This window comes from Oncorhynchus clarkii, chromosome 20, assembly GCF_045791955.1.
Source record: "Oncorhynchus clarkii lewisi isolate Uvic-CL-2024 chromosome 20, UVic_Ocla_1.0, whole genome shotgun sequence".
In the NCBI taxonomy this organism is placed as follows: Eukaryota; Metazoa; Chordata; class Actinopteri; order Salmoniformes; family Salmonidae; genus Oncorhynchus; species Oncorhynchus clarkii.
Window position 1 is genome coordinate 20,200,127 of NC_092166.1, and position 26,357 is coordinate 20,226,483.

At 41.1% G+C, this 26,357-nt stretch overlaps 2 protein-coding genes across 4 annotated transcripts; one reads left to right on the plus strand and one right to left on the minus strand.

Annotated features, from left to right (window-relative positions):
* The first annotated feature begins 595 nt into the window (after nt 1–595).
* Nucleotides 596–5,233, plus strand: LOC139376064 (testicular spindle-associated protein SHCBP1L-like). The gene is made up of 10 exons (XM_071118210.1): nt 596–990; nt 1,135–1,284; nt 2,525–2,739; nt 2,815–2,901; nt 2,991–3,209; nt 3,377–3,482; nt 3,620–3,773; nt 3,906–4,156; nt 4,324–4,443; nt 4,708–5,233. Exons 1-10 carry the CDS (start codon nt 604–606, stop codon nt 4,963–4,965), a joined length of 1,947 nt encoding a protein of 648 aa, XP_070974311.1. The 5' UTR covers nt 596–603; the 3' UTR covers nt 4,966–5,233.
* Nucleotides 5,185–25,666, minus strand: LOC139376062 (ATP-dependent RNA helicase A-like). Of its 3 annotated transcripts, none has more exons than XM_071118207.1 (28): nt 25,555–25,658; nt 24,916–25,043; nt 24,672–24,812; nt 23,495–23,618; nt 23,228–23,388; nt 22,921–23,069; nt 21,495–21,541; nt 21,153–21,289; nt 20,887–20,976; nt 20,585–20,746; nt 20,332–20,409; nt 17,091–17,282; nt 16,717–16,858; nt 16,477–16,559; nt 16,119–16,275; nt 15,910–16,007; nt 15,584–15,797; nt 15,297–15,391; nt 15,128–15,201; nt 14,874–15,026; nt 8,949–9,109; nt 8,719–8,830; nt 8,411–8,572; nt 7,828–7,955; nt 6,860–7,089; nt 6,558–6,673; nt 6,207–6,407; nt 5,185–5,884 (listed from the first exon to the last, which is right to left on the minus strand). In XM_071118207.1, the coding sequence occupies exons 2-28, from the start codon at nt 25,024–25,026 to the stop codon at nt 5,575–5,577; spliced, it is 3,828 nt and encodes a 1,275-aa protein (XP_070974308.1). In that variant the 5' UTR covers nt 25,027–25,043; nt 25,555–25,658; the 3' UTR covers nt 5,185–5,574. The 3 variants fall into 3 exon arrangements, with proteins under 3 accessions (XP_070974308.1, XP_070974309.1, XP_070974310.1); XM_071118208.1 differs by having other exon boundaries at nt 5,276–5,884; nt 25,609–25,666; XM_071118209.1 differs by lacking the exons at nt 22,921–23,069; nt 23,228–23,388; nt 23,495–23,618; ... (1 more) ...; nt 24,916–25,043; nt 25,555–25,658 and adding an exon at nt 21,677–21,796 and having other exon boundaries at nt 5,276–5,884.
* Nucleotides 25,667–26,357: the final 691 nt, after the last annotated feature.

The window sequence follows — 26,357 nt, forward strand, 5'->3', positions numbered from 1 at the left end:
TTTCCTATGAGAGAATCAGTTAGTTAACATTATAAATTATGTTTTGATGACATAAATGCTTCACATTTTGCAATAACATCAGCTGATGAAGACTACCTAATAGGACAAAATGTATAAAATCTCCTAAACCTGTGTTTACCACAGACCTCATTTTCGGCATTTATCCGAAAACCCTCAAAAGCTCATTAATTTCCCCATAGAGGCCATTACTATTGCTCTCTATGGAGTCCTTGGTTGAAAGACCTTGCCATCCCAATCTAGCTAGCTAAACTATTTTAGCAAACCATTACATATACAATATCTCTCAATCATGAAAACAGACGGTCTAGAAGAAAAATTGCACTTGAGTCACTCGGACACTTGGCTTTATCAAATAGTTAGCTTGTGAACAAACTTATTCTGTTCTTTTCTGAGCGTTTTGTGATGGCGTATGCTCCTTCCGGCTGCTGCTAGTACCTCGTGACCGTTTCGCGCTCAATTTTCAAATCTGAACCAACCCAGGCTCGCGGTGCTGGGGCAAAAGTCGTTGGCCTTAGCTAACGGTAAGCAAGCGAACTAGGTTTATTTTCGAAAAGAATCACGTTTATTAGCAAATCTTATACAATGGCAACTTGTGCCCCTGATCCTTTGTTTCCTCTGGAAGATTTTCATGATGAAACAGCACAGAAAGCAAGCAAGGAACATTTTAAAATACCTGTCTCAAGTGAGATGGCCCATGAAAAGGCCCAGTCTCATACCAGTACTATTACGAACAGTGAGGTGCCAAGCTATGATGATGGTTCAACATCATTCTCTGCTGCTGACGCTCCTCAAATCGTAAGGAATAAAGTCCCTATGAGAAGGAAACTTCTGGGGCCAAATCCTGACAGCGAAGAGCCATTTGATGCTAAAGAGGCCCAAGTCTTGCCACAAATCTTCATCTCCAACAAGACATACACCTACGATGAACGTGTTGCTCTCTTTTGCGATCATATTATTGGCCAGTGTTCTGTAAGTGGCTAGATCTAGCTAGCTAGTAATACCGTTCACTTACTTTAGCTACCCAGTTAGCTAATTAATGAATCAACTGACCGACAACCCAACAATGTTCACAGTCAAGTACGCTAACACATGTTTTATTTGCATGTTTAACAGGCAGAAGATGCAGATGAAGCTATAAGTTTCTACATAATAGAAAAACTTGCCAGCAAACGCACTTGGACTGCAGTGTGGAAAACTTCCCCAGAAGTCCTGTTGGTAAACTGCGATATTGGGGACCTGCCATTCGTGGGTGTGCTTGTCGACGTAAGTTACATAATTTAATTACGGCCCTTGCTATACGGAATCACTGGGACGTTCCAGTCCCTACCCCATTTAACTTAAACATTAAAATGATTACGATAATTTAAGGGTTAAGGCAAAGATTTTTATAACTAACCCAAGATAGACCACAGCTGGTCGTTTCCAACGGGAACAAATGAGTCTTAATGGGCAGAAGCAAGCACGAGCTAGCGAGATCCTATTGGCGCGTTGTAGCATATATTTGCATATTTCCGTTAGGGACCGCCTACTCTGAAGTGCGCGTACGGAGTAATTCAACTCGCCCCTGCCCTCCTAAACAACACTTTTTTATTTTTACTTTGGCAAAGGCTATAATCTGCTCAACGTAGTCCACTCGTTTCGTAACAAATTCAAGTTTTGGGTACAGAAACCCGTATTGAGATCAAATGTTTCATCGATGAGACATGTTGCATAATGTCGGCTAAAATCCATTTCGCTCCCTCTTCTCCCACTGGGCTACCTCTTGTTACCATATTTGGTAAGTGAGTGGAAACGACAACCGGATGCTTCATATAAGGGTTAGGGTTTAGACTGTCCCAGATGTCACTACCCTTTAATTACTGACATTACTAGCTAGTAGTTTTGTTGTTACATCCAGATTAAATTTCAAATATTTAGATACAGGTGGCTCAGCATAGAAATATAATGAATATAATGGCAAATGGCTGCCTGGTATTGTGATAATCATTTCCATGGTAATGTAGAATGTTAATTCAAATGATAACTGATGTGGCTCATGCAAAGAAATGTATTTTTTGTAATGTCAGTTGAGTTTAATCAAATCACAGCACATATTGATGGCTACACTTCCTGGTTTTACTTCTTGCTTTTCTCCTGTTGGTACACTCACAACTGCTGCTTGTCCACCCATTATGCTATCATTGACTTGAATGGGGACGCCTGTTCTATTCATTCCATTTCTATGTGGCTCACATTCGCTGACACTAATGAGCTTGCTCAGCAATCATTAGCTTGCTAACGCCACACTGCCACAGGCACAGTTAACATTATTTAGTTGACAGGGGCTCCCTCTAACATTGCCGTTTCAAACAAATACCGGTAGCTAGCTACATCTGTTAACAATGGCTCAAGAAGTTACCACTCAGCACCCAGGTCTTGATCACAGTACCATATCCCCAATTCTGCCATAATGGGGATGCAAAGTGTCTGACCATTTTCCTAAACCTGAACTTTGGCTGTCTAGGTCAACTGTACACCATGCGAAGGAAAAAGCCTCCCTCTTCGAGTGTCCATTTCTGTGGCAGAACCATATTCCTCAAACATTGCCAACTTACCAAGAGAGTTGGTTGAAGATGTATTGAGGGAACATGACTACTCTGTGCCAATCTTGGATGTCTACCCCATACAAGGGATGGGAGCTGATGTAGACAACATTGCAGAGTATCTGGAACATGCAAGGTGAATAACATTAGGGAACTCCTCTAATACAGTGTAAATCCAAATTCCAGATTTTGTCTTCATGCTCTCCTGCAGGTTTTTCTACGATTTTCTCTGGAGGGACTGGGATGATGAGGAGGAATGTGACGAGTACGCAGGACTCATTGAGAAACGCATACAGCTGTAAGCATACCCTCCACATTTCAGCAGAGCCAACCAAAAACAAGCCATGAATGATGTTCACCTGGACTATGCGGTTTATTTGTTTGCAGGTATTATGACATTCAGGATGGAACCATCCCTGGTCCAATCAGCGAGCGATACCGCAAGACCCTGGAGGAGTACCGAAGCAAACGACTGGACTTGACAAAATTCCAGACCAAAATCCGTGGGGAGGCCTTACCAGGGGAGGCTGTGGAGTGCTGGAAAAAGTACTACGAAATGTCAATGCTTTGTGGGCTCCTGAAGTTCTGGGAAGACCTGCGACTCAGGTAAGATATGATCTTTTGTCCTAGCTTTTCTCAACACCCAACTACCAATGCTGACAGTGTAAAACAGCTAGTATTGCTGCTCAACTAATCTTGTTCTTTTGTCAGCAGTTCTTGTAATGAGCCGTAGTGTTGATTTAATACCAAGATATTGCTTTAAATGTCTTTAGGAGCCATGGACCCTTCTATCCAAGGATCTACAAACGCAGAAAGGGGCAGAGAACATCTGGAAGGATTGTGACACACATTGTTGCCCAGATAATGACAACAGACATGGTTGGTGTGCTGGATCTGGTGTTATTCACTGCAGTCATGTAATTGTTTTGCTGTTGCGAAAATGTTTGTTTTTAACTTGATTTATTGCAGGTTCTCAGTTATTTCAAAACGTTATCTTTATTTCATTGTGATCCTAGATCAAGAACTTCTCGGTGGACACTCTGATCCAGCAGCATGACAGTCTGTCAGCCGCTCTGGACTCCTGCTTCTCTGGGGACACGGTGGTGGTCTTCCCAGGAGAGTACCACGCAGTTGCGCTGGCATCCCTCACAGACGACATCACAATAAAGGGCAAATACGATATTACTTTTTATATTCATTGTCATAAAATATCTGTATATCCGTTAAAGTAAAGTTAACACCTGACAAGTGATAGTTACGCATTAGTTGACCTTCATACCTCAATGGTTCTATACTCTGCAGGAGAAGGAGAAAGAAAAGAGGTGCTGTTCTACTCTGACCCATCCCATGACAACTTTGTGGCGTCCAAAGCCTCCAAGGTGATGCTCATGAACCTGACATTGGTGCAGCATGGAACCTGTGATGGCATTGTTGTGGTGGAGTCGGGACAGTTGACCCTGGACAACTGCGTGTTGAAGTGTCAAGGCACAGGAGTGTGTGTCCTGACTGGAGCCTCTCTGGTCATGAAGAACTGTGAGATATCTGGTGCAAAGGTAGAGTTGTCATTTTGAAAGATTGCCTTTGAGTTACATGGCTTATCTGATTGTTGATATAGCCATGTAATTGTGTGGATGTAAATTAAGGGGCCACATGCAAAATAAAACAAAGTTCTCTCCAGACATACTAGGAAAATGAGCACAGATTTACTTGACCTTCTCAGGGTGCAGGGGTGGAGTTGTACCCTGGCAGCATTGCAGAGCTGCATCGGAATGAAATCCATCACTGCAGCAACCAGCTGGCGAAAGACTCGAAAGGTTCACAGGGTGGAATCAATCTCAAGGTATAGTATACAGTACTTCCAGTTACAGCATTATGGCTGTTCCATGTGTATTGGGGATTCTGGGGAAGGAATCAACTTGAGGAACCCTAGATTGTCAGCAGCATGATGAATACATCTGTGATATCAGTGCTACTGTAAGTACGTGTAATAAATGTGGCACAGTGAAGCAGAGCCTGAGACCTAATTAAATAGGTGGCTGTTATGTTGGTGACAACTCAAGTAGAAAACCAAGGATAGATCAGTGACATTTTTTTCTATTCACAGGTTCTCCCTCAGCCCCAGCTGAAGCTGACCGACAATCACATTCATGATAACCACGGGTATGGCGTGACCATTCTTGTTCCTGACAATCTGTACAAAGCGAGTGAGGACCTGGAGCAGACAGCCAGTGGGGACAAGAACGAGACAGATTATCTTTCCAAGGCCCTGCAGAAACTCAGTTTGGAGATCACCACAAACAAACTGGAGTCAAACACCAAGGGCGATATAGGATTGCTGCGCAAAATGTGGGTGAATTCATGAGTCTAGGATTGCAGCATAAATGTGTTGTACACAATAGTTAAAACAATTTAAGTAACCAGACTGACAATTTTATTGGATGTAGCTGTTGCTCAGTATATTACCATGTAACATACGTTACTACTTTAGGTAGATTGATTTGTTTCAAGTGTTAGATTATATTTCTGTTCGTATCCATTTCAGAGAAAGATCCCAGCTTTTGTATGCACTAGCCCTATAAACAAAAGTGCACTTTTTGAACATTTCAATAAAATGTGTTATTCAAAATGAATTGTGCCTTTACAGACAAACTGCTAAGAAAATCTGGCAGTGTTGGAAAAAATGTATTTTATTTAATTTATTACTTAGTAATGGCAGGAAACATACTTGAGTTGTATATAACTGACAAAATTAGGCTCATGGCATGAAATACTTTTGGAATTTTCCATTAGCTAAACTAACAAATTATTATTATTTTTTTATGCTTAATACCAGGAGAAAACCTTGATTTCAGGGGGGGGGTCACAAAAGGCAAAACTAAAATATCCTTACATAGAACCACTTAACATTACAGCCAAAAACACTCAAATGTCATGTAATGAACAACATCTAAAAAGCTAACCTTCAAATGCCCTAATATCCCTGGCCCCCTCCATAACCACCCCCACCCCTGTTCCCCCCTCCATAACCACCCCTGTTCCCCCCACCCCTGTTCCCCCCTCCATAACCACCCCCACCTCTGTAACCTCCACCACCGCCTCTGTAACCTCCACCACCGCCTCTGTAACCTCCACCACCGCCCCTGTATCCGCCGCCGCCCTGGTATCCTCCACCGCCTCTGTAACCTCCTCCCCTGTATCCTCCACCGCCTCCTCCCTGGTATCCTCCACCGCCTCCTCCGTCAAACCTGCCCATCTTGGGAGGACGTGGACCATCTCCAAAACTGATAAGGACAAGACATGTAAACCAGCTGTATTTGGTATTCAAAACACAATGCTGTCCTATTACCCAGTGGAGTGGATTACTGTGCACAAAGGTCGATAATCTACACAGAGTAAACTAATCCATTATTACCACTACATGACTTCACTACTACAAGTATGCTTGCCTTATGTATGTCATGTTTGTTGATGTTTAGCAAACTGGCTGCTTGGGCTCTGGTCAAAAGCAGTGCACTATGTAGGCAATAGGGTGCCATTTGGGATGCATCCTAAATGTCCCCCCCCCCCCCAGAGCTGAGATGTCTAATCATGTGTTTATCTTACCGTTTATTGTTGACCATGAGGTTAAGCCCAGCTGCGGAGGGCTTGGAGATTTGACGGATGATGTTGAGCATGCGCTCGTTTGTGGGATCCAGCTGTTTGATGTACTCAGGGTCTTTGGTGACTTCTACAACAAGTGCCTCCATTCCAGCCCTCAAAGCAGCTATGCAGCCAGCCACGTTATGCGGTATCTTCAGTTTGATCCTGTGAATACAAACACTGGTTTTATCAGCTTGATCTCACGATTTTCATGCTCAATCTAACCCCCTTTTTTAGAAGTGTAGGTATATAGGCAGAAAAAAAATAATATACATATACTATTGCACCACTTTAAAAGATAGTAGCTACACTCGCCAATCATCCAGTTCAATGATTTCCCCGTTTGATGTGATTTTCTTGGAGGCAAACAAGATCAGCTGGAGTGGGCTGACTAGTGTCATTCCTTTGGCTGAGATGGCTCGAGTCCGGATCTGGTGAAAAAAAACACAAAAAAAACATTTGGTTGCTTGCAGCTTGTAGACCAAATTGATGATTTTTTAAAATATATCTGAACATTGACCCTTTTAGCTCAAAAAAAAAAAGAAAGGGTAAACAAGCTATGATACACCAGTATATTCATATTATGTAGTTATTGACCTCTAAATTTGAGATCCTACCTTTTCGCTAAAGACGAAGAACGGTGATGGGTAGGTCATGTCCTGGCTGCTGAAGGGGCAGTTGACGGAGCATTTGTGGATGAGGGCATTGCGCCCCTCAGTGGTGAGAATCTTCCTCTTCTCCTTGTGGTAGCACACGTTGGGATAGGAGCCGTATGTCAGGAGAGAGACGACCACGTCAAGGTTGTTGTCGGGTCCAACGTTATTGAACATCTGTGTCATCAAGCACTCTAATGAAAATATCAAAAACATTTTAAAACAATTTCAGACGTGATTGTATATTATGCCAACACTGCAATACTATTGGGTTGTTCACATGGTGTGTGTCTCAAATGGCACCCTATTCCAGTGGTGGAAAAAGTACCCAATTGTCATAGAAAATGACTCAATTAAAAGTCACACAGTAAAATACTACTTGAGTAAAAGTCTAAAAGTATTTGGTTTTAAATATACTTAAGTATCAAAAGTAAAATGTAATTGCTAAAATATACACTTAAGTATCAAAAGTACTGTATAAATAATTTTAAATTCCGTAGATTAAGCAAACAATTTGGCACAACTTGAAATAGCCAGGGTCACACTCCAACACTCAGACATAATTTACAAACAAAGCATGTGTTTTTATTGAGTCCCCCAGATCAGAGGCAGTAGAGATGACCAAAGATGTTCTCTTAAGTGCGTGAATTGGGCCAGTTTCCTGTCTTAGTATTTTTGGGTGTCAGGGAAACAGTATGGAGTAAAAAGTACTATATTTTCTTAAGGAATGTAGTGGAGTAAAAGTATTCAAAAATATAAATGGTAAAGTACAGATACCCCAAAAAACTACTTAAGTAGCACTTTAAATTATTTTTTACTTAAGTACTTTACACCACTGCCCTATTCCCAATAATGTGCACTACTTTTGACCAGGTAGTGCACTATAGGGAAAATGGTGTCATTTGAGACACAGAAAAAAAAAAAAAATCTACCCTCAGGGAAGCCAGAGTTGATGAGGATCTCCTTCAGCTGCACTTTTGCCTCCCAGGTCATCCTCAGTGTGGACATGTTGAGCCTCTTGTGTTCACAGAATCTGGACTCTGCATCCTCACCTCCCATTCTACAATACAACAAGACAAGTTAACAAGCTGTCACAACCTTCATTTGCCAGGTAGTGAGAAGGAACAGGATTGTATTCCCAAACAAAAATGGGTCATTCAGCTGACACCTCTTCCTACTGCAATGAATGGCATTACGGTGTTCTGTCTGCAATCGTATCAGCCACAATTATCAGTTGCATCTGTTTAATTGTAATCCATGAGAAAGGATTGTTTGTTTGTAATTATATATTTTTTTGTAACCATCATTTAACTTGGCAAGTCAGTTAAGAACAAATTTTATTTTCAATGACAAGGGTTAACTGCCTTGTTCAGGGGCAGAACGACAGGTTTTTACCTTGTCAGCTCGAGGATTCGATCTTGCAACCTTTCGGTTACTGGCCCAACACTCTAACCACTAGACTACCTGCCGCCCCTAGATGTACATGTTGCATGTTTCTATGAAGCCTGGACTCACCTCACATCGTCCCAAGCCTGGAAGACTGACAGAAGGGCCACGTGGTCTGAGAAGCGGGTGCCAGCAAAGTTGCGGTGCACATAGCCCAAGCGCTTGCCATCATTGATGAAGGGCTCTGGGAAGCAGGAGGCTGCTGAGATCGTGCACACCGCATCTCCAACACTAGAAAGCAGAGCAAAGAAAGCACCAACTATTTAAACAATTTCTAGTTGGAAATATGAAACTGTGTATAGAGATGAGTCAATATGGATAGTCATTTAGGGAAGGGTTTTACAAAATGCATGCATGAATTCTGATGCAGCACTCACTTGAATATGCAGCCCATAATCATCATCTTCCCCAGACGCGGCTCGATTGGAAGCTTTGCAAGGATCCGACCAAGCGGAGTCAACTCATCATTTGTGTCCAAAGCATCCAGTTCTAGTGAAATATATCAAGGAATTGTAAATGCCAACCCTATTCAAGGTGGTTGGTAATGTTTACTAGAACACTAGAGGACAAAACAAATCCTTTAAGGTCAAAGCTAAAAACGACTCACCTCTCAGTGTGTGTTCTGCCTCTATAACCGCGTCCAGGGGAGGGGGCTCGATGGCCTTGGAAAGGAAATGGCCAATGGCTCCTAGTCTCAGCAGCTTGATGCTCAGGGCTACCTCGTGGAGAGGAGTACGGAATATCTCAGGGGTCATATGGGTCTCCAGTCTGGGATGAAGAAAAGGGTAGAAACAGAAGCACACATTCATCACTTGTGTAATTCAAATCAAACTCAATTTTGACATAAAAGGGTTAGAGTGAAAAAACAGAGTTTATATTCATATAGCATCTCAGAGTAGTAGTGATGATCTAAGACCAGTTTTGCAGAATTCATAAAATTACACGGACACAGGGACCTGATCCGAGATCAGCACTCGGCTTTTTGAATATGGGTACAGAAGTTTGGCATCTCTTCAATGCTAATGAGGGTTGAGATCAGGGCCCAGTTGCATAAAACATCTTAAGTTAATTTTTCCCTTAAATTAAGTGAAAAAGTTAAAGCTAGAATACTAATTGAAACAAACCATCACATCGCCTGTGTTTTGGTAAAAAGCTGAGGGATGGGCCTGGAGAAATGGAAACACACTCAAATTCATGGACAGAGCTATGGATGCATGTACTGACCGTACATGATATGAACATTATAGTTTTGAGACTATACAGTTTGGGTGACCACATGTCCCGAATTGTGCGGTAGAGTACCACATTTTGGCCCTTGTCCCGTAAACCAAACAATTATGTCATGCATTTTTTTTAAAAATTGAACACGAGTAAAAAGGTACATATGTGCCGTACTTCAGTCAGACATTCCGAGCTGTTTCTTGCAGTTCTGTTGTGCTTATGTAAAGACAGTGCCTTTGGAAAGTATTCAGACCCCTAGACTTTTTCCACATTTTTGTTATGTTTCAGCTGTATTATAAAATTGATTAAATAAATACATTTCCTCAGCAATCTACTCACAATACAGCATAATGACAAAGCGAAAACAGTTTTCGAAACAATTTTCATGGTATTGCTTTGTGCACGGACTTTACTGAACTCTGGAGAAAACAAACATTGTCGCTGGGTGAGTACATCTGACAATGTGCTCTCCCGTCCATTAGACATTTTGTCTGCAGGAACTCGCTACACTCGCCCAAGTGCCAATGTATTTGTGGCATGTGAACAGTACGAATGTGTCGCTACCAAAGTCTAATGGTTTTAAATTACTATTTGGTATGGCCTGGAAACTCACTTGTAGAATTCGCTTGCAGTAGGTCTCTTAAAAAAGAGAAGCCGTGCAAGGTTATTAACCAGGTGCCTAGTTATTCTTCTTTTGTTGATATCAGGTTACTTGCAACCTAACCCTGGCCCTGTTATGCAATGTCTCCAAACCCCCTCTGATTTTAAATCAAGATCTGGTTTTGGTATTTTTCATTTAAATGTACACAGCCTGTTGTCAAAAATTGATGGGGTTAGGATTTGGGCTAAATCAACTGATGCAATTGTGTTTTCTGCAACCTGGCTCAGCAAGTCTGTTTTTGATAAGGATATTTGTATAAGTGGTTACAATGTTTATCGCACTGATCGAGTTAAGGTGGGGGTGTGGCTATATATGTAAAAACTAAATTCCCTGTAAGTGTGACAAAGTCTGAAACTATTTGTAAACAGTTGGAATTTCTTGCTTTGAATATTGAGGTTTCAAAGGGTCTCTCTATAACTGTGATTGGCTGTTATAGACCCCCCTCTGCTCTCGGTGATGCATTTTCTTCTTTGACGCACCTCATGTCTAAACTTCTTTACAGTGAAATGATCTCAACTGGTGTTGGTTAAAGCCGGTGTCTGATGATTTAAAAATGTTTTGTAATTCTATGAATCTTACCAAGTTGATTAACTCACCCACTCGCCCAAATCTTAAATGCCCAGATAAATCTACCCTGATTGATTTGATATTGACAAATGTTCCACATAAATATTCTGCGGTTGGTGTTTTTTGTAACGATTTAAGTGACCATTGTGCTGTTGTTGCTGTTAGAAATACTAAGGCTCCTAAGACAAACCCACGTTTTATTCATAAGAGAAATTTGAAGTGTTTTAATGAGCAGGCTTTCTTTCATGATTTGTTTTATTTTGACTAGAGCAAGACTGTGCTTATTCCTGATGTGGAAACTGCCTGGAAATTCTTTCATTATGTTTTTTTTCCAAAAAGCAAGCAAACAAACATGCCCCATTCCGCAGGTTCCGGGTTAAAGGGCGGGATAATCCATGGTTTTCTTCTGAGCTGTCTTGTATTATTCACAACCGTAATCTAGTCTGGTCTAAAGCAAAGAAATCATGTTCTGATGCTGATTGGCTTATTTTTAGGCAGTTAAGAAACAAGTGTTATTTTATTCTCAGGAAGGCCAAGTCTGAATATTTTATGTCTGTTACCACTGATAACCTGAATGACCCTAGAAAGTTTTGGAAGGCTATTAAGTCGATGTCTGGTAACAGTAATGTTAATGAATTACCGTCATGTGTTTTGAAGGACTCTGTTGCTGTATATGACAAAACTGAAATGCTGAATTGTTTCAATGAGCACTTTGTATCATCTGGTAGGCTGTTTGATTCAGTGTCCTCTGTCTCTGTACAACCAACCCTGTGTGGATGAACCAGTGAGAGCTGGTCAAACTTTTAGCTTTTTGCCATTCTCAGTGCAGGAGGTACATAAAGCCCTGAAATCCTTAGATCAGAGAAAGCCTGCAGGTCCTGATCTTTTGGATCCCTGCTTTTTAAATCTGGCAGCTGATTTCATAGCTGAACCACTTACATATCTGTTCAATCTAACCCTGGAATGTAATGAAATTCCGAAAATCAGCATTTGTCCTACCACTTTTAAAAGGGGGAGATCCAACTCTTTAAAATAATTATAGGCCAATCTCAAAGCTGTCACCCCCAGTGAAAATACTTTAAACCCTTGAGTGAACAGCTAAAATAGTTTTTATTTATTAACTCTATTTTATCAATGTACCAGGCTTCAGGAAGAAGCATAGCACAATTACAGCAGCCATGAAGGTTTTAAATGATATCACTGAAGCCCTTAACAAAAAACAGCACTGTGTCTCACTTTTTATTGATCTCTCTAAGGCTTTTGATACAGTTGATCATGCTATACTAAAGGCAGAGTTTGTTGAGTGTAGGTCTTCCAGAGCATGCAGTGGCATGGTTTGCTAACCATCTGTCTGATAGAACTCAGTGCACTCAATTTGATGGGCTTATGTCTGTTAAATTGTCCGTCTTTAATGATGTGCCCCAAGGCTGTACTTGGTCCTCTCCTATTCACTATTTATATAAATGATTTAGACAAATTTCCAAAATGCAAAACTTCATTTTTATGCTGATGATACTGTTATTTACGGTTGTGCCTCATCTCTTACAAAAGCTTTCCAGAACTTGCAAACTGCTTTGTACTTGGTCCTCTCCTATTCACTATTTATATAAATGATTTAGACAAATTTCCTAAATGCAAAACTTCATTTTTATGCTGATGATACTGTTATTTACGGTTGTGCCTCATCTCTTACAAAAGCTTTCCAGAACTTGCAAACGGCTTTTTATACTATTCAACATACCGTGTGTCAATTGAAGCTTATCCTCAATACTGACAAAACTAAACTAAAGGTGTTTTCTAAAGCAAGAAATAGACCTCTGAAACTTTCACCTATTACTACCCGCCAGGGCAAGGAGATTGAGGTTGTAACCTCATAAATATCTTGGAATTTTAATTGCATATTCAACAACTTACAAAAAAATTGAAGCTGAAGGAGACTAGTATCAGCTACATTTATGCCTTTACTAGACTATGGGGATATTTTATATATGAATGCTTCCGCTCAGTGTTTGAGATCAATTGACACCCTTTACCATGGCACTTTGAGATGTATTTTAAACTGCAAAAACCTTACGCACCACTGCACTTTGTATACCAGGGTTGTCTGGCCTTCTCGTCACTCGTAGGCTCAGGCACTTGTATACTTTTATTTACAAAGCCATTTTGGGTTTACTACCTTTTTATTTGGGCATTTTTATTGTTCAGAAATGTGGTGGGTACTCTCTTCGTTCGCTGGACTTTATCCTGCTAACTGTTCCAAATGTCCGAACTGAATTTGGTAAAAGGGCTTTTATGTACTCTGCGCCATCGTCTTGGAACGCCTTAAAAAATACTTTTAAACTGGAAGAACTTGTCCCGATTGGTATTTTTAAATCACTGATGAATGATCTTGAGACTGATTCCCTGACCTGTCAATGTTTTTAATTTGCTGTTTTTGATTTGGTTATACTCTTGTGAATTCTATGGTTTTTACTAGATGACTTGTAGTTTTTCATGATGTTTGTCTGTAATTTTTGTAATGGCTTGGTGTTGCATATCTTGGCCAGGACGCTCTTGAAAAATAGATTTTAAATCTCAATGAGCCCTTCCTGGTTAAATAAAGTTTTTTTTAATTTAAAAAAAAAAGGTTCTTAGATATTGATGCTAATAATTATTCTCTATTTTTTTTTAGGAAATACCTTTTTACATAAGTATTCAGACCCTTTGCTATGAGACTCAAAATTGAGCTTTGGTGCATCCTGTTTCCATTGATCATCCTTGAGGTGTTTCTACAACTTGATTGGTGTCCACATGTGGTAAATTCAATTGATTGGCCATGCTTTGGAAAGGCACACACCTGTCTAAGGTCCCACAGTTGACAATGCATGTCAGATAAAAACCAAGCCATGAGGTCGAAGGAATTGACCATAGATCTGAGATGGAGAAGGGTACAAAAAAATGTCTGCAGTTTTGAAGGTCCAAGAACACAGTGGCCTCCATCATTCTTAAATTAAAAAAGTTTAGACCCACCAAGACTCCTCCTAGAGTTGACCAAGAACCCGATGGTCACTATGACAGAGCTCTAAAGTTCCTCTGTGGAGATGGGAGAACCTTCCAGAAGGACAACCATTCCTGCAGCTCTGCACCAATCAGGCATTTATGGTAGAGTGGCCAGAAGGAAGCCACTCCTCAGTAAGGCACATGACAGCCTGCTTGGAGTTTGCCAAAAGGCACCTAAAGACTCTCAGACCATGAGAAACAAGATTCTCTGGTCTGATGAAACCAAGATTGAACTCTTTGGCCAGAATGCCAAGCGTCATGTCTGATGGAAATCTGGCAACATCCCTACGGTGAAGCATGGTGGTGGCAGCATCATGCTGTGGGGATGTTTTTCAGGAACAAGGGAAAGATGAACAGAGCAAAGTACAGAGAGATCCTTGATCCGCTGAGGACCTCCGACTGGGACGAAGGTTCACCTTCCAACAGGACAATGACCCTAAGCACAAAGCCAAGACAATGCAGGAGTGGATTCGGGACAAGTGTCTGAATGTCCTTGAGTGGCCCAGCCAGAGCCCGGACTTGAACCCGATCAAACATCTCTGGAGAGACCTGAAAATAGCGGTGCGGCGTCACTCCCTATCCAACCTGACAGAGCTTGAGAGGATCTGCTGAGAAGAATGAGAGAAACTCCTCAAATACAAAAATCAAATACAGGTGTGCCAAGCTTGTAGCTTCATAACCAAGAAGACTCAAGCAAACACACATAGAAAAGTGAGTTATAGATTTGCCATTCTCATTGAAAGCAAGTCTAAGAAGCGGTAGATATGTTCTGTGTGAAATATTTATTTGTTTCCCGTTCTTAAGGTTTGTTCTTGCGTCTTTTACTTTCAGTTTTGTACACCAGCTTCAAACAGCTGAAAATACTATATTTTTGGTTATAGAAAATATATTTCACAGCGGTTTTATACAATGATTCTCTACACTTGTTAAGTCACTGACTGAAATTAGGCTAAATATTGGCATTTTAGCAACCAGGAAATGGCAGAGCGATTTCTGCATATTGCACCTTTAAGATGTTTTATGCAACGAGTCCCAGAGACTTACTTGTCGAAGCGTGCTCTGCTACACAGATGAAAGCAGAAGCCAGCCCGGACGCGGCCGGCACGACCCTTCCTCTGCTCCAGGTTGGTCTTGGAGCCCCAGACTGTGGCGTAGTTGGTCATGTTGTTGTGAGATGTGAACAGTTTCACTTTCTGCCTTAGAGAAAACACAAAATAATTGGGGGTCATTAGTAGCTACACTCCCATGCAATGATAATTTAATAATTTAAAGTACAGTATATCAAGTGAGAAACTTACTTGCAAGAGTCGATGACATATACTACATCATTGATAGTAATACTGGTCTCTGCAATGTTTGTTGACAAGATCACCTGAAAAGGATAAAATATAAATAACAAAAATAACAATAACAGATAAATCATTATAAACCTTTACAGGAAAAACCCAGAGACCCTGCCTGACTGACCTTGGTGATGTTTTCAGGCACAGGCTCAAATACCCTCCTCTGTTCCTCTCTGGGGATCTGCGAGTGGAGAGGCAGAATCAGGTACCGTTGACTCCCTGGGTGAAACAAAATTAATAACAAGTCAATTCACTGGTGTCATTACAATTACAATCAACAGCATTTCTATGGCAGAAACTTGGGTGATATGGGACTAAAATGAAAACAATGCATTTGTTGACATCAATCCAAATACTTTGACCAACAGTTTTTCTATGGGAGAACCACTGATTAGTATTGAGACCACACACCAAAGTGTGGGTTCATCTCCAGGTGTTTCTGCATGGAGTAGATGAGGTTCCAGCCGGGCAGGAAGACGAGCACAGCCCCAGCCACCTGGAGGGTCTCGATGTACTTCAGCAGGGCCTCCACCAGCTCAAAGGGAGTCTCCTTCTCATTCATCTGGGCCATAGAGCGCTTAGTCTCTGGGGTGTACTCTGGCCCACATATCACATTACAGTTGGCCTGTGACAAACAAGAGGAAGAAACATACACATAGAACACACTTCCATAGAACAAACAGTGGTTAAATGAAATGGTTCTCTGTGCTTATGACCGACAAAGTACTATTCCATACCTCTTCATCTCCTCCTTCCTCATCCTTATCCTTCCTCTTTCTATCACTCGGAGGTGGAATGAAATGTGTCATCTGAATACAATCTTCCAAAAAGTACTCTGGAAAAGATACAACCATTCATAGCTATCCATTACAAGCCCATAAACTGGAAGATATGAAGGTTAGATGATTTAAGAAAGTTTGCGAGCTCCATTTGACTGAGCTCTTACCTTGTACTGGGAATGTGCGGCCGAACACCTCGATGACAGGGCAGTTGAAGAAGTACTCTCTAAACATGGTGGTGTCGATGGTGGCAGACATGAGGATGATGCGGACCTCTGGGTAGGTGTGGACCACGTCCCTCAGCACCACCATGAGGAAGTCAGTCTGCGAAGAGCAAAAAGTAATCACTACTTACTTTAGTACACCGAGGGCTGATTTCCCAGACACAGAATAAGCCTAGTCCTGGACTACAAACCATTCACAATTGAGACTCTCCATTGAGAGTACTTTTTAGTCCAGAACTAGGCTCAATCGGTACCCCTAAGGATTACAATTAGTTGGGGGGGGGCCATCAGACATACGTACATTGATGTCTCTCTCGTGGATTTCATCCACAATCACATGGCTGATCCCGCGAATACCTGCTTCCAGCTTCCGCAGTAACACACCTGGAAATAGAGAAATACACCAAATTAGGCTATATAGTATTCATATAATTCCATGTACCTTCTGCTATTCTTAACCTGAACTATTCTCAACCTCAGTTGTATTAACTACATAAAACACCTAAATTATGAATAACAAATGAAAATAAGAGACCCTTACCAACAGTGCAGAACATGATGCTGGCATGGGGTCGTGGGAGGATGGATTCAAAGCGGACGCTGTACCCACAGCTCTTACCGACATCCTCTCCTCTCTCGTAGGAAACACGCTCTGCCACAGACACTGCACTGATACGCCGGGGCTGACAAAGAAGGGAAGGGGTGACCGTGAAATAGCAGCCATTCAGATATCTGCACTTTAATATTCTATTTATCTTGTATGTAACAGTCTATGTCCTAGGCCTGTGTTTGTCTGTAATGTCTTAATGTTTACACAATGCCACAAACAACATTTTCCAATTAGACAACAAGGCATTATTCCATCACAAGCAAGGAAAATATTCAAATACATGAATATTTAATTTCGAGTCTTACCTGGGTTACAATAATGTTACACTCGGACGCCCTCCCACTCTTGATGAACTGATCCAGGATGTACTGAGGAACCTGGGTGGTTTTGCCACAGCCGGTCGCCCCTCGAATGATCACCACTGAGCTGCCCTGAACGGCAGTCATTATCTCCTCCTCAAATTTCTTCACTGGAAGCCCGTCTCGCTCCCCAATGACCTAGGAGACACGTTTTTGCATGACAGTCAGACACAACACAGTCCCATGCAAAATTCTGATATTTTGCATAGCAATATACGATTGTCCAATTTGTCACAAAAATGTGCCGATGTGGGAAAGGTTTGTTGATATGTGGCTTGATTGAACCATATGCGAAAAATGTTGAAATCGTGAGCCCTCTTTTTGTACAGCGGTGGGGGGGTCAGTTTTATGTGATATTATTGCAATGATTTGACTGTTTGTGGAAAAAGTGTGGTGATTGGTCAAATTTGCAAGCTCTCACATAATATGCGGGGAATAGTTGATTTGGCACACAAAAACATGTGATCACAGAAACCAGGAATCCTGGAGGGACTGATAACAGGACATAATTTAACACTAACTCAAGATAATTGAGTGATTCCTCACGAAGCCAGACCAAAAAAATCCCAAATGTTTCTGATTTGATCCATAGAATGGTAATTTGAAGGAAGATATATTTTACAATTGATCTAAAAGCATATTAATACATTATTAATTGAAGTTGGAATATTTGTGACATTTTGGCCTTGCACAGGCCGCCTCCTCTAAGACTATTGGCATATCAAAGTACCAGAGCGGGATCTCTGATAGTTTTAATGTTATGGCCAATTGTATACAGAGAAACTGGCATAGTAGGCAATGTAACCAATCACACCCCTCATATTACTTGTATCAGTCTACATCCTGCAAATCACCAGCAATGGGTGACCATTTTGAATCCATTTTCACATTGGTAATGTTTACTAATTGGATCATAACTCTAAAAGTATCAGAGATCCCACTCTGGAACTTTGATATGCCAGTAGAATATAGTATGCTCAAGAATATATTGAACAATTAGCCCAATCAGAAATGGTATATTTTCAATATTCATGTTTTATTTTTCAATATTCATAAATTAAAGCTGCAACAGGTACAGTGCTTTCGGGAAAGTATTCAGACCCCTTACTTGTTCCACATTTTGTTAGGTTACAGCCTTACTCTAAAAATGATTAAATTGCTTTTTCCTGTCATCAATCTACACACAATACCCCACAATGACAAAGCAAAAATCAGGTTGACATTTTTGCACATTTAAAAAAATGTAAAAAAGAAATCACATTTACATAAGTATTCAGACCATTTACTCAGCACTTTGTTGGAAAACCTTTGGCAACGATATTTGGGGAGTTTCTTCCCTTCTCTGCAGATCCTCTCAAGCTCTGTCAGGTTGGATAGGGAGCGTTGCTGCACAGATATTTTCAGGTCTCTCCAGAGATGTTCGATCGGGTTCAAGTCCGGGCTCTGGCTGGGCCACTCAAGGACATTCAGACACTTGTCCCGAAGCCAACCCTTCATTGTCTTGGCTGTGTGCTTAGGGTCTTTGCCCTGTTGGAAGGTGGACCTTCATCCCAGTCGGAGGTCCTGAGCGCTCTGGAGCCAGTTTTCATCAAGGATTTCTCTGTACTTTGCTCCATTCATTTTTCCCTCAATCCTGATTAGTTTCCCAGTCCCAGGCCGCTTAAATAAATCCCCACATCATGATACTGCCACAACCATGCTTCACCATAGGGAAGGTGCCATGTTCCCTCCAGATGTGACGCTTGGCATTCAGGCCAATGAGTTCAATCCTGGTTTCATCAGACCAGAGAATCTGGTTTCTCATGGTCTGAGAATCTTCAGGTGCCTTTTGGCAAACAGCAAGCGGGCTGTCATATGCCTTTTTCTGAGTAGTGGCTTCCGTCTGGCCACTCTACCATAAAGGCCTGACTGGTGGAGTGCTGCAGGAATGGTTGTCCTCCTGGAAGGTTCTCCCATCTCCACAGAGGAACTCTGTCAGAGTGACCATCGGGTTCTTGGTCACATCCCTTACCAAGGCCCTTCTCCCCCGACTACTCAGTTTGGCCGGGTGACCAGCTCTAGGAAGAGTCTTGGTGCTTACAAACTTCTTCCATTTAAGAATGATGGAGGCTACTGTGTTCGTGGGGACATTCAATGCTTGCCATTTTTTTTTGAACTCCTCCCCAGATCTGTGCCTCGACACAATCCTGTCTCGGAGTTCTACGGACAATTCCTTAAACCTCATGGCTTGGTTTTTGCTTTGACGTGCACTGTCAACTGTGGGACCTTCCATTGATAGGTGTGTGAATTTACCACAGGTGGACACCAACAAAGTTGTAGAAACATTAAGGATGATCAATGACAACAGGATGCACCTGAGCTCAATTTTGAGTCTCATAGCAAAGAGTCCAAATATTTATGTAAATAAGGTATACTTTTTATACATTTGTAAACATTTCTAAAAACCTATTTTCACTTTGTCATTATGGGGTAGTGTGTGTAGATTGCCAAGGATTTTTATTTATTTAATTCATTTTAGAATAAGGCTGAAGTCTGAATACCTATCTTTTTGGGCGACCCGGCCAAATTCATATAGATATGTGATTTGTGGATCTGTCATTCTGGTTGAAAGCCAATCTAAGAAGCGGTAGATCTGTTCTATGTGCGCTCTCTCCCATTCATAAGTTTAGTTTTTGCATCTTTTTCTTTCGATTTTGTACACCAGCTTTGAAAAGACATTTCACCAGTTTAGATGGTACAATGATTCTCTACAATATATTGCTTGTTTTGTCACAAACTAAAATTGTGCGAACTATTAGCATTTTAGCAACCAGGAAATGGCAGAGCGATTTGGGCATTTTGCACCTTTAAATGCAAATTGTTTTTTGTAAATCTAAATACTAATATTACAGGGCAAGCGGTAAAGCTTCATATGACAACAATTTTTGCTTTGTAGCACCTACATATATGAAACATTATGGAGTCTTAAAGGAGGCCTGGGTACAGCAATAATGTACAAATATTCCAAATTCAATTCATTATTTCTCAATTATGCTTTAAGATACAAATATCAAATACGTGTCAACAACTCTACTTCCAAAGAGCCATTCTAACGATAAAATGTGAAAATCCCCCAAAACAGGGTGTGTCTTTGTCCCGTTTTCATTAGGAATAACTTAATCACAGTTAAGTGAGGGCAACAACATACCTTCTGTAGGCTTTGATCTTGTTCCAATTGATAATTCAGCTCATGATGGAGGTCAGTGCTGATTTGCTCTGGGGTGCACTAGGGGGAAACGTAAATTATACTTTTAGATAGGATGGATGGCCTACCATGACAAAATAGACTGCTTTAGTTTTGAGAAAGGTCAAATTATGAAGAGAATAACAGTAGAAAACACAGATATATTGTTGCATTTCTTTTAGTAAATGTACAGCTAGAAACAAGTCTTTGGACACACAAATGCTAGTGGTCCATCGTCAATATTGCTGCTGGTCCAGGGGTTCCAGTTGACTTGCGGAGGGGACCAGGGCACCACCCCGGCCATGCTCTGTTTCTGTGAGGGCTCAAACACAGCCATCTTCCCTTGGACCAAAGACACTGGAATACTTGGATCAGGTGGCTGGGGACAGGAAAAAGGTTTAACTCATAATCCTCATATTAAATGACAAAGTACTTTTCTTTGGTTTTCAGTGTGATAGGACAGACACTAATTGAAACTGTATAAAGGTTAATAAATGTAATCATATAAATTTGACTTACTGGAGGTGGAATTGCAACACCCAGTTCTTGGGCCATACTCTGCAGCTGATGTTGCAGTTCATCCACCACATTCACCTCAAAAGCTTCCAACTGTGAAGACACCAAGGTTCAACTGTAAGTTAAAAAGACTTGCTGCATACTTAGTTCGAACCTTGAGACATATAAAATAAGGTGAACAAACAAAACATACAACATTAAGACCACGTCATTAATAAATCAGTGTAATAACACCAAATATTTTATCAGCAGTAACACACGTTACATACAATTTCCCCCTCTTTCTTCTTAGTGACGCCAGAATAAGGCTCAATGACACCCAGATGGTAAAGTTGACGGACGATAGACAGCGCAGAGGACTGGGCTGCAAGCTTCTTGTTAGAGCCATGCTCGCGGGCAATTATCTCTACAAAACAAATGAAAATGTATTTCTTATTCTGAAGTCACATATTTGTTGTCTCCAGAAAGCTACTAAACTAGGTTCAGTGTTTACATTTTCTCCTGAATTTGGAAAAATCTAATATTTCTGACTCCTGTTCAAAAACGTAAACAAAGCATTTTACATCTGATAAAACAACTCAGTTTGTGTTCAATGAAAAGTTTGTACTTACTTCTGCCAAGCTGTCTTACAAATAACTGCATCTCAGCAATAAAGCTCCTGAAGTAGAAGCAAAAAAACACCATCATCCATAATGTTACTAAGCCTGATTCACTTTCTATGAAAAATCTGAATAATGTGTAACTCGTGTTTTTACAGTAGATAAAACATGTATCAATCATTGGACCAACTGACCTCTGAGCTTGAGAAGCCTATTGTCCAGTCTGATAACCCTTGCCCTTGGGGGAGCCAGTATGTTTTTCTGCCAGACTTCAATCAACAATCAACTTTATCACCTCAGCCACTGCCCCATCCCTAGTGGAACAAGTGACACCAGAAATCAAAACCACACAATAATCTGCCCATTCCATCCCCCATTGTGGATGCAACCATATAACAACTTTAGTGCAGCCTAAAGGATGTCACATGTCTTGACAAGGTAGATTGTGAATTCTGGCATCACATCTCCACTACTATTCACATTCAGAATTACTGACCGAGGCCAGTTAAATTAAAATAGGATCAATATTGTACTAGTAAGGTATTGGTTGAGGTCAGAGATCATATAATTAATTATGGGATTACAGGATCTCTATGGTTGAGGTATAAATAGCTCCAAAATGACTTGAGAAAAGTTAACCGAGATCTCTCAGGTGTTAACCGCACACCCAGGAGGGCTCTGTCTCCATATAAGTCCAGCAGAAAAACATACAGTCCCCATAACTAATGTACAGGTAACTGCCAAAATAAAGGAAACACCAACATAAAGTGTCTTAATAGGGCATGGGACCACGAGTCGACAGAACAGCTTCAATGTGCCTTGGCATAGATTTTTTACAAGCGTATGGAACTCTATTGGAGGGATGCGAAGCCATTCTTCCACAAGAAAATCCATAATTTGGTGTTTTGTTGATAGTGGTGAAAAACGCTGTCTCAGGCACCGCTCCAGAATCTCAAATTAAGTGTTCCATTGGGTTGAGATCCGGTGACCAAGACACACACAAACACCCTTTAAACCTCCTATGCTCCTTTGAGACGCTTCTTCCAAAGTCAATGAGATTGCTTCTTCTTGCCATGGTAGCCAAAATAATGGGCAACTGGGCATTTTTAAAACATGCATGATGGGATGTTAAATGCTTAAGTAATTCAGGAACCACACCTGTGTGGAATTACATGCTTTCAATATACTTTGTATCCCTCATTTACTCGTGTTCACTTTATTTTGGCAGTTACCTGTATGTCTACAGGCAAGGCAAAGAAGGTTATTTGGTTTGTCATGAATGCTTTGGAGCAATATTCCTGATAAACTATTATATAAATGAATCTATGGAAAATCTCCTATTGGAACCAGCCTGGTCGCTGCGTTACCAGAGTTCAGGCTGGTTCTACCAGGCTAACTGATCAACTTCCAGGCCAAAATATTTTCCCATCCTCCTGACCTGTTGTGGTCAGGCCCAACTTGGCTGTATTTGTAATCAGTTTGATTCTTCTCCTTCTGGAAAAATTGGTTCAGACGGGCCTTGGCGTTCTCTAAAGTCCAGTTGCCATGGAGTCCTGCGTTCAGATCTACCTCCTCAGACTCCAGAGTCTTGATGGGGAAAATAAACACTTCAAAGGTTCAAATCAGGCATGCGTGAAGACTGAATTACTACAAATGCATTTCTTAAATTAAATATAATTCAGCATAAAGATAGCTAATAGATATGAAACAATGCCCTGTAAAAATAGTGAAATGACAGGTCCTACCGCCTGTGCCTCCTGCTCATCTCTCTTTGAGTAGTAGTCCTTTAGATTGGCCCCACGATCCCACGGAGCATTGCTGTTTGAGCCACCTCCGGAAAAATTGCCGCTACCGCCCGAATATCCCAAACCAGTGACACCCGGGACTGGCGCAGAAGGTGCATTCACTGAAGCAAAAGTTAAACGAGATGAGTTATGACACCATGGGAATGTAGTTAACAGAACATAGACTGTGTACAGACCTACAAGCATTTGGTGAAGTCAGCCAAGTACCTTGCTCAGCTTTCACAACCAGGTGAGGAGGGATAGGTCCACTTGGAGGAAGACTTCCAAAGCCAACATTCCCTCCTTCACCCCCTCCTCCACAGTCAGGTACACTGAAGTCAGGTCCACTTGCCTATTAACAGGAAAATAATGTTTAATACCGTAATAACATGTCCATCACCAAATGTTTAATCTTGGATGATAAAAAGTATGGTTTGTTATCAATAAAATGTAAAAAATGGTGCAGAGCGTTCAATTTGGTTGCTGGGTGGCAAGGAGATCCCTTGCTCTGGTAAAAACATTGATAACTATGTGCTGTTCAAGGGATTGTTAAATAAATGTTAGAACCATGTTAATGTCAGAATTAGCTATCTACACATTTCCGACTAATCCTTTGAGCCCTATTAGAGTTATACAGCAAATAACTCCATGCTTTTCATTATCAGTAAACATCAACTGATCATGTTATTTCAGATAAGTGAGAGTCACTTAAATCAAATTTTATTGGTCACATATTTAGCAGATGCTATTGCGGGTGTAGCGAAATGCTTGTGTTCCTAGCTCACTCGGTGCAGTAATATCTAACAATTCACAAAAGACAAATCCAAAGAAAAATAATGGAGTTAAATATATAAATTATTAGGACGAGCAATGTTGGAGTGGCATTGACTAAAATACAGTAGAATAGAATAGAGTATATACATATGAAATTAGTAAAGCAATATGTCAACATTATTAAAGTGCTTGGCCCCTGAACCACTCACACTTGTCAGATATAGTTCACTGTAATTTTATATCATTGAAATATCAAATTAATAGTGGCCATATTGAGAGATATCGTGAGGCTATGCTCACGTATCTGAATTTTACATGATCAATTGATGTTTACTGATAATGAAAAGTATGTAGTTACTTGCAGTATAACTGATGATATTTAGCACTATGCGCAACTGTTTGCATGGAATAATCAGAAATGTGTAGTTCTTACTATGCTCAAGAGGCATAATATAACCAAATAGTTCACATTTCTCTCATTAACAATCCATGGAAAACGGCAAGAAGTTGTCAATTAATTTAGCGGAGCTGTGGGTTTCCTTGTCCTTGCTGCTGGGGAGCAGCCAAATGAATCGCTCTGCACTGTGACGTTTCATTGATAACCTATTTCGGTGAGATTTTTATAACTGACCCCAAGGGCTGGGACTTCTGCTGCATTCATTTCTCCAACTCGGACAAGATAATTGACAAAGTCTCTAGCAGCATTTGCCTGGGCATCCTTCTTATTGGTGGAGTTTCCCATTCCAGTGTAGTTGAATCCGTCAATACGAACCTTGGAAGAGAAATAACAAATATTTTATATATATGAACTATATGCTACTTCTGTTATTTACCGGATGCTTGCAGATAGACATATTTGAAAGAATTCAACTGACCTCACACAGAAACTTCTGTCGGTTTTTGTTTCCAGCGGCTCGAATGTCATAGCTGGGTGTTAGTTTCTTCTTCCCACACCAAGCATACAGGAAGTTCTTGATGTCCGCCATGGCGGATTTGTATTTCTCTGTTGGGATCAGAGATTCATCGATTTTATTCAGAGTAACTGACTTGTATCAACGATTAAATAACTTTGAAAACACCAGAAACCCCAAACTCAGGATGCTAGATTACTTAGGTCGTTTTTTCCCCTTCCTAGTTAGCTAGTTGACGAACGTTAACGCCGTGATCAGCTATTGTATTGGCAAGCTACAGCTACATGACATGAGCGTGGACGCTGGCTAAATGCAATATTTTAGAGGCATTTACAAGTCCTAACTGGCCGTAATGTTATTTAAAAATGCATGCACAGTTAGCTATGTCAGACAAAACAAATAATCTAGCTATTCGGCTTGGTTTACATTAGCTGAAAGATATACACGCTGCTAATTCAGGTAGCTAGCTAACGTTAGAAGGTTAACGTTAGCTCGTTTAGAAGCTCAATCTTCAGTTCTGTACTAGCCAATGTTGCAATGAAAATATGGACATGGCCAGCTAGCTAAATACACTTCACACAACTTCCACTTTGCTCATCTTACCCACTCGACCTCCACCAGATACTTTTTCAAACGAGCCGGCTAGCAAATACAAACCATTCAGACGGCAGACATGATAGCACTGGGGGACGAGATGGTCAGGCCTGGACTTTGGGCGCATGCGTGGCTAGGACGCACTGGGGCCAAACAGCAAGCGCCCCCTGGCGGTAGGCCGCTATCTTGGTTCCGGGTGTCATGCAAAGTTCTCCCCAGACACCTGGCTCTAGTCCAGTGGTTCCCAACCAGGGGTACTAGGATCCCAGGGTGTACTTGAGAAGTTTCATCTGACCATAGACTGACAGTTCCATCACACCGACAGCGTCATTGCATTTTGGTAAACTAGAATTACAAGAATTTCCAATGAAAAACTGTGTTTGCCATGCAGCATTGCGTTGCAGAGCATTCGGTGTGGGTCATACGTTGGATTTATCAAACGTGTGTGTCAAACTGTATGCGTAGCCGGCTTGAAATAAATGGTAGCAGAAGGTGAATGTTGAACTTTTGTTGCATACATATCTAGATGCTGCTGCATACTATTGTGCACAATGATGCTGTCGGTGTGTTAGAAGCATTACTGTTAAAATGCACAGGTGGTGGTACTTCAGGGGGTACTCTGGGTAGAGCAAAATTCAGTTGGTGTGCACTAACCCGAAAAAGGTTGGGAGCCACTGCTCTAATCTATGGAAATCTCAGACCTAGGGCAACAGCACAACTGCACACAGTTTATGCTGAAACATTGTTCATGTGGGAGGCAACCCATCTGCATAGGGAGACTAGGCGTAGATCTGCCACTTCCATCTGTTATT

Bases quoted from the DNA above. Each gene is read 5' to 3' on its own strand.
- LOC139376062 (XM_071118207.1), bottom strand. From the start codon at position 25,026: ATGGCGGACATCAAGAACTTCCTGTATGCTTGGTGTGGGAAGAAGAAA. The intron at 20,410-20,584 runs GTGTGTCCAAAG...GTTTCCCCCTAG, and splicing joins ACGATGGACCACTAGCATTT to TGCACCCCAGAGCAAATCAG. The intron at 15,798-15,909 runs GTATGGAATAGT...TGTTTGTCACAG, and splicing joins AGGAAGGAGGAGATGAAGAG to GCCAACTGTAATGTGATATG.
- LOC139376064 (XM_071118210.1), top strand. From the start codon at position 604: ATGGCAACTTGTGCCCCTGATCCTTTGTTTCCTCTGGAAGATTTTCAT. The intron at 1,285-2,524 runs GTAAGTTACATA...TTGGCTGTCTAG, and splicing joins TCGTGGGTGTGCTTGTCGAC to GTCAACTGTACACCATGCGA. The intron at 4,157-4,323 runs GTAGAGTTGTCA...TGACCTTCTCAG, and splicing joins GTGAGATATCTGGTGCAAAG to GGTGCAGGGGTGGAGTTGTA.